Source organism: Anoplopoma fimbria, chromosome 11 (assembly GCF_027596085.1).
Source record: "Anoplopoma fimbria isolate UVic2021 breed Golden Eagle Sablefish chromosome 11, Afim_UVic_2022, whole genome shotgun sequence".
Lineage (NCBI taxonomy): Eukaryota > Metazoa > Chordata > Actinopteri > Perciformes > Anoplopomatidae > Anoplopoma > Anoplopoma fimbria.
The window spans coordinates 23,669,149-23,681,936 of NC_072459.1; the positions used below are offsets into that span (position 1 = coordinate 23,669,149).

At 42.3% G+C, this 12,788-nt stretch overlaps 1 protein-coding gene across 1 annotated transcript in view; it reads left to right on the forward strand.

The window, feature by feature from the left end:
• Positions 1–12,788, forward strand: part of ep300b (E1A binding protein p300 b) — a 34,675-nt gene that overhangs the window by 7,650 nt on the left and 14,237 nt on the right. The window contains 16 exon segments of the mRNA XM_054608332.1: positions 322–435; positions 612–857; positions 1,345–1,450; positions 1,576–1,698; positions 2,213–2,330; positions 3,215–3,398; positions 3,641–3,718; positions 4,738–4,817; positions 5,186–5,338; positions 5,838–6,251; positions 6,449–6,598; positions 6,903–7,142; positions 7,315–7,510; positions 8,161–8,312; positions 10,552–10,791; positions 12,159–12,247. Coding sequence (XP_054464307.1) covers positions 322–435; positions 612–857; positions 1,345–1,450; positions 1,576–1,698; positions 2,213–2,330; positions 3,215–3,398; positions 3,641–3,718; positions 4,738–4,817; positions 5,186–5,338; positions 5,838–6,251; positions 6,449–6,598; positions 6,903–7,142; positions 7,315–7,510; positions 8,161–8,312; positions 10,552–10,791; positions 12,159–12,247 — 2,683 coding nt within the window.

The window sequence follows — 12,788 nt, forward strand, 5'->3', positions numbered from 1 at the left end:
CGTCGTATCAGAATGAGTTATTCTCTCTTTAGCTGCCTGTTCTACTGTAACTTTTCCTTTCTCCGTTCCTCATCTGGATGTAGTTTTATTGTACTGAGTGACTCATACAATAACTTTAGTCTCTGGCTCCTCTCTCTTCCTTTTGACTCTAATGGTTTTCCCCTTTTCTCCCATCCTTTTCTTGTCTCATTATTTATCTTCCTCCTTCACCCTGTCACAATTTCTCATTTCAATTGTTCTCCCTCTCTGGCCCTCTCCTCTCTTTTCCATGTCTCTTCCCTTTTCTCAAACTTCTCTCCATTTCTGTCTCTTCTCCCCCAGTGGCACACTGTGCCTCATCCAGACAGATCATCTCTCATTGGAAGAATTGCACACGACATGACTGTCCTGTATGCCTGCCACTGAAAAACGCTGGAGACAAGAGGAATCAGCAGTGTGAGTGTTTGTCATTGTGTGCGTGTGTCTGAGCAGTAAACAGGATCTTGTCTTTTATCATTGAATTATTGCACATTATATACCATGAAATTATTACTTTTTCCCAGATGTTCATCCTCTGTTATCTCTTTCTCTCTCCCGTCAATCCTTTCCTGCCTCTTCCGTTCTCTTGCCAGCCCTTGTTAACAGTGCAGGAGTCGGAGGTTTGGTGAACTCTTTAAGTTCAGGGGTTCCCGGTGGACAGTCCAGCTCTCCAAACTTGAACCCTCCCAACCAGATTGACCCCAGCTCCATAGAGAGGGCCTACGCTGCACTAGGCCTCACTTACCAGGGCAACCAGATACCGCAGCAGCCATCACAGGCCAACATGTCCAACCAGGGTCTGCAGGGTCAGCCTGGGATGAGGAGTCTAAACACAATGGGTTAGTTTGTAATGCCATTGTGCGTATCTCAAATGATATGGTAAACTACAAAGACAATCCATGGATGTTCATTCTTGATCTAGCTGACAGCATGTGTGACAAAAAAATCTCAAAGCAAAGGTCTGCAGATGTTTGGGAGCTTTAAAGGGCATCTCATGTATTTTTATATCAGTGAATGGGGCTGACTCAGGGGTCATTAAAGGACCTAAGTGTGGAGCTTAGGTAATGTGCCAACAGGTATAGGCTGTAAGGTCTTTGGCGTCAGCTGTATATGGCCACCTTGATCTCTTCCAGTGTGCACTGACGGGTTCGCTGTGATGCTAGGGAAGATAAACTCCAGCTGAGTCGTTGAATCACTTTACTTCTTTGGCTTGAAAATGTTTTTATTTGAAGATACTACTTATGTTCCCATAAGATATTGTAAGAATTTACCAATCCACATCATATCCTTCCGACTCTATAACTACAACTCTACAACTCTTTCCAGGTGGAAACTCAATGGGAGTGAATGGTGGATTGGGGTCTCAATCGCCCAACCAGCAGTCCAGCCTTCTGCCAAACACCCTGTTGCACAGCGGCATGAATGCACAGAGGTAGGACTCTCATCGGTCCCGCTGCTGTCATGTAACAGACATAAATAAAGTCAAAATGAGTTCTGTATTGGCTGTAGTCTCACTTTTTTTCTTCCTTCCCTCCTTGTCTGTCATTTTTTTCCCAGTTTGATGAATGATGGAAACCTGGGCTCAATGCCCACGGCAACTCCTCCTTCTGCTGCAGGCATGAGGAAGTCTTGGCATGAAGACATCACGCAGGACCTCCGCAACCACCTTGTCCACAAGCTGTGAGTTTGCTCTGTCTTGAAGGGGCCCCCAAGAAATGTTACTGAGGCTGAGAGCTAAAGAAATTAGTTAAATGTTAGATGAGATTAAAATTGGATCAACTTTATCATCACGTCACATACAACAAACTGAGACATGGAAATGCAGTTTAGCTTCTAACCATAAGTGCAAAAGGTGTTAATGTAAATATGTATGTACAGAATAAAATATACAATAATAGAATGTAGAATATGACAGTTAAGAGTATAAATACACTAGATATACATTATAAGCAGTATGCAGTGCAGGTAAACATGTATGTAGTGCAGGGTAGCCCTAGAAATGCTAATAGTAATAAATTGTATATGGAATCAACAGCTAGATGTGTGGTATGAATACGGTGTGTACACTATTCAGATATGTGCAGTATAGACGATGGTATCAGATAATCTTCAGTGCTGGATGTCTTTGGGGTGCCTCTTTCCTCAAGTTAATTGTACCTGTGTGTCCTTCTTGTTTGTGCATGTGTGAGAGTAGTGTGCAGGCAATCTTCCCCACTCCTGATCCAGCGGCCCTGAAGGACCGGCGGATGGAGAACCTGGTGGCCTACGCTCGAAAAGTAGAGGGAGACATGTACGAGTCGGCCAACAGTAGGGTAAGAAACGAACGCACACGGAGTGGAGGGCCAGGGTCACTGGTAGGCGGACCTTGGTCCGGGTCCGGACCCAGACGCCGTTGTATCCGGACTTATAACCGATAGGTAATTGAGAATAATTACATTTTAACGGAGTGCTTCTATTTTAACCGTAGCACAAATCTTCTGAGCAAAAGTACCCACTCAAATCAAAAATGAAGGCACAGAAAAATAAACAATCTAAGAGCTTAATATGATTTGATTCCAAACACATAAATTCACTACCCAACAATGATGTTAACGTAAAGAGGAATAGAGCTGAAACAAGTAGGTTCCCTAACCATAGATATAGTCCCTGCACACAAATTTCTCTTTTTAGAAGATGGGTGGAATATAATATTGTGACTTTTTTTTTTTGGGTGACATAACTTCACACCTGAATGAACTGAATTAAAAGTTGCTGAGTAAGGACATTTTTTTTATGTATTTTATTTTTAAATCCAGCACTTATTTTACTTGAAATTAAAGAACATTTATTATTATAATATGTATTGTTCTTAATTCATACAGTTCAATTTAAAAACTGACAATTAATATTGAGCTATTATTAAATTGTACTTTCTTTATTTTGTTTGACAGTCAATTGTTGACTACATACAGATGTTAATGCAACTGCTGGGTTGCTTCAATATATATCAGACTAAATCATAGAGCAGATTAGACATTGTGATCTTCTGGACCTATGCGTGAGGACCTCTTTGAATACTCACTGAATACCCCTGTGTAGAGTATTGTAGTACTACCAGTTTCCAGTTAAGGGATGAGGACATCAATTATTTTTTTTGCACTATTGCCATGTAGCCTCCTGTAACATCCTCTGTCACGCATGACGTTATCCTTTCTAGGCTGAATACTACCATCTGCTGGCAGAGAAGATCTACAAGATACAAAAGGAGCTAGAGGAAAAGAGAAGGACACGACTCCAGAAGCAGGGCGTGATGCCCGGCCAACCGGGCATAGGCTCCCCAGGCCTCCCGCAGCTGCCTTCCAGCATGGGACTGCCAAACATGGCCCCTGGGCAACCCCCAAGTAAGTAAACCTATTGTTTTTACCTTCCTCGTTCATGTTGCCTGGAATGTATTTATATACATGATACCTACACTGATCATGGAAAATTAGCAGTTTTGAAGTGAATAAAGAGATCAAGCATATCTTCACACCACTTGCCCCTTAAGTTTTTTTTGCCCCACTCTATAGTTTTTCTCACTTTTTTAAACATCTTTTAGTCATCTCTGGTTTTCTGATTCCTTTAACTCTTCTCACCCTGACAGATGGTCCTCACGCCGATCCGTCCATGGTCCGCCCAGCTGGACCCAATCAGATGGTCAGCAGAATGCAGAACCCAGCAGGTACGTCTCTAATTAGTGTAAATGGAATTATTACAAAGGCAGGCAGACTAACAGAAATGTATTTTAAATAATGAGGGTAGATCAAAGGTTGATACAAATACAAAATGATTAATCCAGTGTACTGGACGGCCTATGTGTTGTAGAAGAGTAGGCTCAAAAGTAATTCTAGGTGATATTTATAAGCAAATATTTATTTCCTACTTTCAAGCGGCATGCAGACAGAGATGACATTTATGTCCGTGAGAGTTTTCACTGCTTTAATAACTTTCATTTAAAATCTGAGTCGCATCTTGTCTTTGCAGTTTTTATTTGATCTACTTTCTACTGCAGAAAATAGTCCCTATGTAAAATTCTGACAGCATGGTATGATATGGTCATCAACGCACATTAATCCCTGTTTGAACCAGGGCAGCCACATCTTCCAAAAGGTTTAAGAAAAATTTGTCCAAACATGTTATTTGTTTAAATAAATTTGTAACCACCCAGTTTGCAGATCCTAAAATGCATTTAAGCTGTAGTAAACTGGATTTTGCGCCCAATTCATTTCAGTGTGCGACCTACTCGCTGCCATTCACGAAAAAACAGGAAACACTGATCGTGTATATTGTGTTTTATATGAATGGCTACCGAAATGATACAGACGCGTCAGAGACCGAAGGACACTGCTTGCCTGCAGTGAGTGCGTTAGTAGAGAATAATGACAAGTGTTTTTCTCTGTGATTCCGTTGTCAGCCTGATGGCCACACTTCACCACACCGTTTAAGCTTACAAGTAAATTTTGCCAAGTGAAGACCTGTCTGACATAAGGCAGTTGCGTTTTACGCAATCAGTCAGCAATCAGGCTTACCTTAATCCAAAATGATTATGCCTCCTCAAATTCGTTGAATTCTAAAAGATTAACACTGATCGAACATTACTTTTTTCAGTTAGTTGGACTTTTGAATAAAAGCTGACAGCTCACATGGTAACGCACCTCCTTACTTGTATTTTGACTTATTTCTGTCCTACTTCACTTCTAGGAATGAACCAGTTTGCTCAGATGGGGATGCAGTCGATGGGTCAGAGGTCTCCTCTTCCTCTTAATGCTCCAATGAATCAGGTTGGTATAACTGTTGACATCTCTAGCACAGATACTTTGGGGTTATGTGAACTTAATGCTTGAAAGTCAAAGATGATTGATCATGGTTTTCCAAAAATGATACTAAGGCCTCCTACATGTTTAGATGTTGTTCTCTTAACCGAGGCACTGTGGGTAATCTCATCTGTGCTCAGTGTGGAGGAAGTACACAAAAGTAATTGAAACAGTAAAAAAAAGAAACGCATTTATTTATTGAAGTTCACATTTACATTGAAGGAATATGCAAAGGCCATGCAACCACTAAATGTAAAAATCATTATATGACTGCTGTCTGAAATGATGTCTTATTCATCCAAGTCTTCACACACCCCTTGTTGTCTTGTTTCCAGATGGGTATGGGAGCATCAAGGATGGGTCAGCCCAATGCCCAACAGTTACAGAACCAGTACCTCCCTCCAGGCCAGTTTCCTGGGTCCAGTCCTGGACTTGGCTCTGGTCCCGTTGGCATGAACCAGCCAGGAGCACAGACTGCTGTGCCACCGGTAAGTGACAGAGTGACAGTACCTTCTAACAAACAGATGAGTTTGATTTAAAAGGTAACTTGGTTCTTTGCTAGAGCAGACAAAGTATGTGATGTAATGAAATTCATACACAGGCATCAACTCGCAGAGCAGCTTTGTGGGAATTGACAGATCGTAATGGATACTGTGTAATTAACTGAACTGTCTTCAGGATTTTGGCACATAATTCATGAGCGCTGTGAGAGATGGATTACAGTTCTTGTTTGGCTTCATCTAGAAATTTTAAGACTGATTATTTGTGCTTTCTGGCAGTCTTTCCTATTTCATTAATTCATTTTATGGCTTTCAAAGAGACACATTGTAAATAAAGTGTTGTGACTCAGAAGTTCAAGAGTTGTGTACCTGGCAATACCTTTTGCTATAATGAGTCAAACCCATGCTGCTCCTCATATTTTCTCCCATACGCCATCCAAAGTTTCTTTAAGAAAGATTTCTAACCTGTGTGTCCTGTCGTCTGTAGCAGAACCAGATGTCAACGCCGCCTTCGCTCCCAGCCAGCAGCCCCGCAGCACAGTCTGCCTCTTCTGCTTCGGGCTCTGCTGCCCCTGTAGGCCCCATGGGGTCTGGTAGTGCCAGCGGTGCTGGATCTCTACCCAACCTGCCTCCATCCTCAACCCCCACCCATCCCAACTCCTACCCTCACTGCCCACCTATTCGAACAAACTCCCCTTCACCGGCACGCAGCTTAACGCCTCAACCGCATCAGACACCCCCCACGCTACCTCGATCTCAGACCCCACAACCACAGACCCCCGGCACACCCCAGCTGCCCCCTCCGCAGCAGCAGCAGCAGCAGCAACAACAACAACAACAGCAGCAGCAGCAGCAACAACAACAACAACAACAACAACAACAGCAACAGCAGCAACAGCAGCAACAACAACAGCAGCAACAGCAGCAACAGCACAGCAGCAACAACAACAACAACAACTTCAACTGCAACAGCAACAACAACAGAAGCAGCAGCAACAACAACTTCAACAGCAACAACAGAAGCAGCAGCAGCAACAACAACAACAGCAGCAACAACAACAACAACAACAGCAGCAGCAGCAGCAGCAGCAGCAGCATCCATCGGGTCAGGCGGTGAACTCTGAGAAGGCCATTCAGCTTCCACAGCAGACGCTTGGCAGTTTGGCCTCCTCGGGACCCAAGGGAGATCAAGCTTCTTCGGTGCCTACCCAGAATGCTCATGTGCCATTGCAGCGGCCGCAGACCCCAGTGAGTAGATCACGCTCCTTAAACCACTCTTAAGCCTTATTCAGAGATACTGCTGACTTTCTGCTGTGCATGTAAGTTTATTTTTTTCTCTAGTTTCCTCAAACAGATTTAGTTTTTATGGAAAAGTCATGGAAAGTTCAGTTTTAAAAAGAATGGATGGGCTTCAACCTACTTCACTTTATTTTTGATAATAAAATGAGTTTTGGGAAAAGTTGGATTATCACAAAGACCTAAACAAGAACAAATGAATGTTTCCTTTTTTGCCATTTCTAAACCTCTCTCCATCTCTCTCTTTTTGCCACAGCTTTCTCCGAAGCCTTCCCTGACAGCAGATGGTCAGGTGTCCTCTCCTGGCTCGGTCAGCAGCAGCGCCAATCCCAGCTCCCAGCTCACTCTGACGGACGGCTCTGCTCCCAGCCAGGAAGATGTCAAAATGGAGGTGAAGAAGCAAGAAGAAGAGGACGAAGGGGCTGACACTGAAGGAGAGGGCAAGGGGAAGATGGGCAAGGGTCAGCATGACGTGAAGACAGAGGAGAAACCAGAGGTAAGATTGTCCTCTTTGATTCAATGACCCTCTTATCTAAAAATCCTGGTCCTGAACTGTTTAAAATGATGTCTTAATTCCAGGCCTAAAGGGTTTTAGCTCTTATATTCAGATTAATAAGAATCCCATTTATAAGGAAATCCTCGTACCAACACTTGAATCTTTCTCTCAGATTAAGAAAGAGAAGCTGTCAGGAGATGGGTGTAAAGGCGAGCCCATGGATACATCTTCATTCTCGGCGTCATCGTCGGTAGCAACAGGTGAAGACAAGAAGCCGGAGGTGAAGAAAGAGCCCAAAGAGGAAGAGGAGGGGTCAGGGTCAACGGCCAACAGCAGCTCCCCAGCCAGCGCTCAGAGCAAGAAGAAAAGTAAGTTTGGAAACTCACTCTGTAGTTGAATTTAACAGCTGCCATAATCTGAACATCAGTGGGTGGTTAGAGTAGACAAAAAGTGTACTCAAGTAAGAGTACTAAATCATAGCAAGCCAACTTGACTGGGCTGACTTTTCATGCAACATTGGGTCAAACATGGAGGAAGCTATCATAGCTTATTAACTGTCTTGCACCATCAAATTGTATTAAACCTCCTCTGTCAGAGTTTAAACTGCTCTACAAAACAGTAAAGGTTTGTAGAAAGTACAAATACATCTTGTGGATAAACTGTGTATTGTGTCTCCTGTTAGCAAGCTGAGCTTGCAAAGGGTCAGATAGCAAACTGTATTTAAACTTTATTGTCCATCTTCTATTTATTGATTAAAATTGTGAACAAAATGCCTGGCTGAACTAAACAGAACAGCAAAGAAATTATAGATAAAATCTTTTGTGACAGATTGGCAAAACTTATAAATACTTGTGGTCTCTCTGTGTGATGCGTCTGATGGGTGCTATTGCCGTCGTTCAATGAGCTACATGATGTGGTCGGTGGAGTTTCATCGCGAGCCATTCTTAAATGCAGCAGAGAGAAGATTACCTTCACCTTCCATCTCTAAATCTCTTTCATTCCTCACCTTCTTTTCTAGTCTTTAAGCCGGAGGAGCTGCGTCAGGCTCTGATGCCCACCCTGGAAGCTTTGTACCGGCAGGACCCTGAGTCCCTTCCCTTCCGTCAGCCGGTGGACCCCCAGTTACTGGGAATACCCGTACGTATTCGAACTAGTAACAAAACTAACCTGGTAAGGGACTGCACTGGCTGCCATTTTGCTTCAACTCCTCTGAAAACGTAGCTTTTTTTGTTGTTTTCCTTTCTCATCTTTATATTTTGTCTCCTTTGTCATAGTTGCCATATTTCTTGTATTTATTTTATACATCTGCTTCCAGTTTCTTTAATCCTTTAGTTGATTTTTCTCCCATTGCATGTCAGAAGTTAAGAAAATGAGATTTGTGTGTGTGTGTGTGTGTGTGTGTGTGTGTGTGTGTGTGTGTGTGTGTGTGTGTGTGTGTGTGTGTGTGTGTGTGTGTGTGTGTGTGTGTGTGTGTGTGTGTGTGTGTGTGTGTGTGTGTGTGTGTGTGTGTTGTCTTGTCATTTGTAAATCAAAGCAATGACTCTTATTATTTGCCTTTACTTTGATTGAGCTGAAGTGAAGGGCAAAAATAATTAATTCAAGGGTAAATTCAATTTAAAACAACATTCTTTGTCATTGACGCACTTTTAATTATTTTGTAGACCACCAAATATAATAATCTAAAAAAAGGTACAGTATTACATGACCCAAGCATTCATCATAGTATTAAGCTCAATTAATGACTAGCTTTTTGTATTTCATAGTACTCCAAATACAACAAGGAGACCATAGTTGAGACATGTCATCAGTCCAAAGGAAGGACATGATTTTATTTAAGCTCCAACAACAGTTCATGAGACAATTGCTTTCATTTATCACTTTAATTTATTTGACCTTTTCCTTTTTGACATCAAATTTTAGGTTTTAATTTGAAATCATGTTTTTGTAGTTTTCATCCCAGTGTTCCATTGCTAGCTTTCTAGTTCAGTTCCTCACCAGTAGTAGTGTGTCGGTGTTCAGGTGGGCAGTGTGTAGAGGTGGGACAATGCCTTTTACCCTCATTGCATCCAAATTGGGGGGGAAAAGACCACTTGATTCAGAATAAGACTCTGTATGTACTTGCATACAGTTAAAATCCTTATTTGAATTGGAAACAGAGATAAATAATGCCATTTTCAGAGCAGTGATGAGCGAGCACCAGGCTATTGGCTCACCTCTCTACAGGAACCTCCACAGTCAAGTGATGCAACTCTCCACCGTTTATTAATTAAATTACATTTTCAGTTACACATTCAGTTGCCTACAAACCAGTGTGATTTCTAAACACTGCAGTTTGGTGATATACGTGTGGCTGTAGGTCGACATTATAGTTTGCATCACTTGTTTGTTAATGTGAGTGGTTTAATTCAGAGAACCTAGGGTCTGTTTCCTTACTGTTGTTGCCATGGTGACACCGAGATGGACCCTGCTCTTTGAAACTCACACCTCCTCTTACTTGTTTTGGTTGAATCTCCAAAAAGCCTTTCTTTTTCCTCGCCCTCTTTTCCACTTCTTTTCTCAAATGATGTTTTCATTTGAGAAAAGAAGCAGAGGGCGGACGACGGGAAAAGAAAAACAACTTGGAGACTCATCCGTCCCTCTTACATTTGCTTCCCCCTCAGCACTGTTGGCTTTAACTCTGCCATCTTATTGCCACTCATGCTGTTGGCGTTGTTACTGCCAACCACTATGTTGCTTAAAAACAGTAAATCTCTGTCTGCCTGTTGCTGTTGCCACTGCTCTGTTCTTCTTGGTTTTGCACCCTAATTGCTTTCTGGGCCTGAAAGCTTTTTTTGCTTTCAGATTTTCAACAGAGAACCATTACACCAGCTGTTGGACAGTGTTCTAGCGCTAAAAAAGGCAAAATGAGTTACTTTATAAGAGAAATTCATCTAAAATGATTTTTACAAGGCTTCAGTTGCAGCATGATATGTAAAATAGAACCTCATATTTAGCAAGTTTTTTTTTTAGCTTTGAGCGGCAGAGGATCGGACAGACTTGTGGCGGTCTCCTGGTCCTTGTTCGCAGTACTAAACGTAGGGTGCAAAGCAGAGAGCTGGAGGGCAGAAGTTGTCATGTCTCTCTGTTTGCACGCGAACCCTTCTTTTCTGCAGCGCTCAACAACATTGTCCCCCTGCACCCTCTTCTCTCCCTACTCTGGTCCCGCCTGGTCGACTGCAACGCCTTCATCACACCTTCACCTGATGACCACAACGTTGATGATGATGATCATACTCTTCTTCCCCATCTCTCTCACCTTGGTCCCTCGGACGACTAAACCCTCCCACCATCTTGCTGCTCTCTCTTCTGAACCTTCTCAACTTTACCTCGGCCTCCCACTCGTATTCGGACGGCGCCCTTCCCTCAACAGGACTACTTTGACATTGTGAAGAACCCCATGGACCTGTCGACCATCAAGCGGAAGCTGGACACGGGACAGTACCAAGAGCCTTGGCAGTACGTAGAGGATATCTGGCTGATGTTCAACAATGCCTGGCTGTACAATCGCAAGACGTCCCGCGTCTACAAGTACTGCTCCAAGCTGGCGGAGGTGTTCGAGTCGGAGATCGATCCTGTCATGCAGGGCCTGGGATACTGTTGTGGGAGGAAGGTGAGGCAGGAGGATGTGTCTTTTGTTTTTTGAAATTCATGTGGTCCCAGATGAGGAATATTTCCCATCTTAACTTCACTTGCTTTTCCTATTTTATTTAGCTAATTTATGGTTAGCATCTGGCTTTAAAGAAATAGTTTTGTATTGACATTTTGGGAAAAATACATGTTGGCTTTCTGAGAGTTTGATAAGAACATTGATACCACCCTCAATGTATGCACCTTAGATATGAAGCTACAGCCAGCAGCTGTTGAGTTAGGCATATTGACTGGAGCCGGGGAAACTGCTAGCCCGGCTCTGTCCAAAGGTAATAACATCTGCCTACTAGCACCTCTAAAGCTCATTCATTATCACGTTATATCTTGTGTGTTCAATCTGTACAAAAACTGAAATGTAAAAACAACATTGTCTATTTTAGGGGGCTAATGTGTCTGAGTCTCTTGAGTACGGAGTGGTTGCCTGGCCACGGCTCCTGTCAAAGAAATAGATTAGACAAACAAAATATAAAACATGTTAATTAGTGAGTTTTAGAGGTAGTAGGCAGGTTTTATTAACTTTTGACAGAACCAGGCGAGCTCCTTCTCTTAAGTCCTTTTCACACATGCTCTCTATCCCTGAAATGTTCATTGCAATGTTCATGAAAATTTTCTCCATGAGGTCATGTGTGAATGGGACGGGGATCGATATTCAATGAACAATCTCAAATATTTTACTTACTTGTCTTGCAGATAAGTCGAATATTAAATGCATCGCAAGAACATTGGCATCGAACAAAAACTTTTGGCCTTAACCCTCCTCCTTTGGTTGAGTTTAACAGCTGTTGGCATCCATCAGTGTAGCATTACCGCCTTCTACTAGAATGCCCCATCTATTCCGACACTAACATGGCATATGTGAAACAGTGCAAGATGGAAATGTTCTTGAATGTAGTGCATGTGTGAAGAGACAAAATCACAAGCTGCCCCTGAAAAGTTATCAAGTAAATTATAGAGCAGTTTGTGAAAGAGGCTTTAGTTTCCAGTATTTATGCTAAGCTAATCAGCTGATGGCTGTAGCCTTATATTCAACAGAGTGGAATGGTATGGAAGTGGTATGGATCTTCTCATCTACAGTAACTCTTCGCCAGAAAGTAAATTAGGAATTTCCCAAAATGTTGAACTGTTCCTTTTTAAGAAGTAAGATAAGGGTAATGTTAAGGTGAGGTGGGACCACATAAATGTGTGCAAGAAGTCATCAAAACATGGAGGCGTGCTTTGAGCTGTGAGTTTGTCTTTGTGGGTCTAGAGCTGTATGCTTGTGTGTCGCAAATGTTTCCTCAGATAACAAGTCTAACAACAACTTTTTCTTTTTCTTCCTTGTTGTTGCAGTATGAGTTTTCCCCACAAACTCTATGCTGCTATGGAAAACAATTATGCACCATCCAACGTGACGCTGCTTATTTTAGCTACCAGAACAGGTAAGGGCTTTCGGCACATTGGCACACACACACACACACACACACACACACACACACACACACACACACACACACACACACACACACACACACACACACACACACACACACACACTTCAGAAAGTATAATAGACATTTAGACATTTTGCTGTGAAAGAGCAGCTAGTGAGATCAACTATGTATGTTTTGTTGTATTTTGCGCATTGATTATATTTCGTAAATGCAAACAGTGCAATCACAGAAGAGTTTTAATTTGGCTACAAATGGTTACCCCTGGCACCATCTTCATTGTTCACCGTTTTGATTTTCATTATGTTGTCATTCATAAAGTGGGCTCCTGTCTTCTTCAGCAGTTATTCTTTATTTGTTGCACTATTGATTCCCACCGAGTAAATTTACATGCACAACACATGACTGCTTGCAATTTCTGATATACTTGCATAAATTAATAAAAAGAGTGGGGGTATCCATTTTCACCACCAGAAGAAAGGTTCCCACTTTATGAATGAATTAAAAGGATGATGGGTCTCTGTTGCTTTAC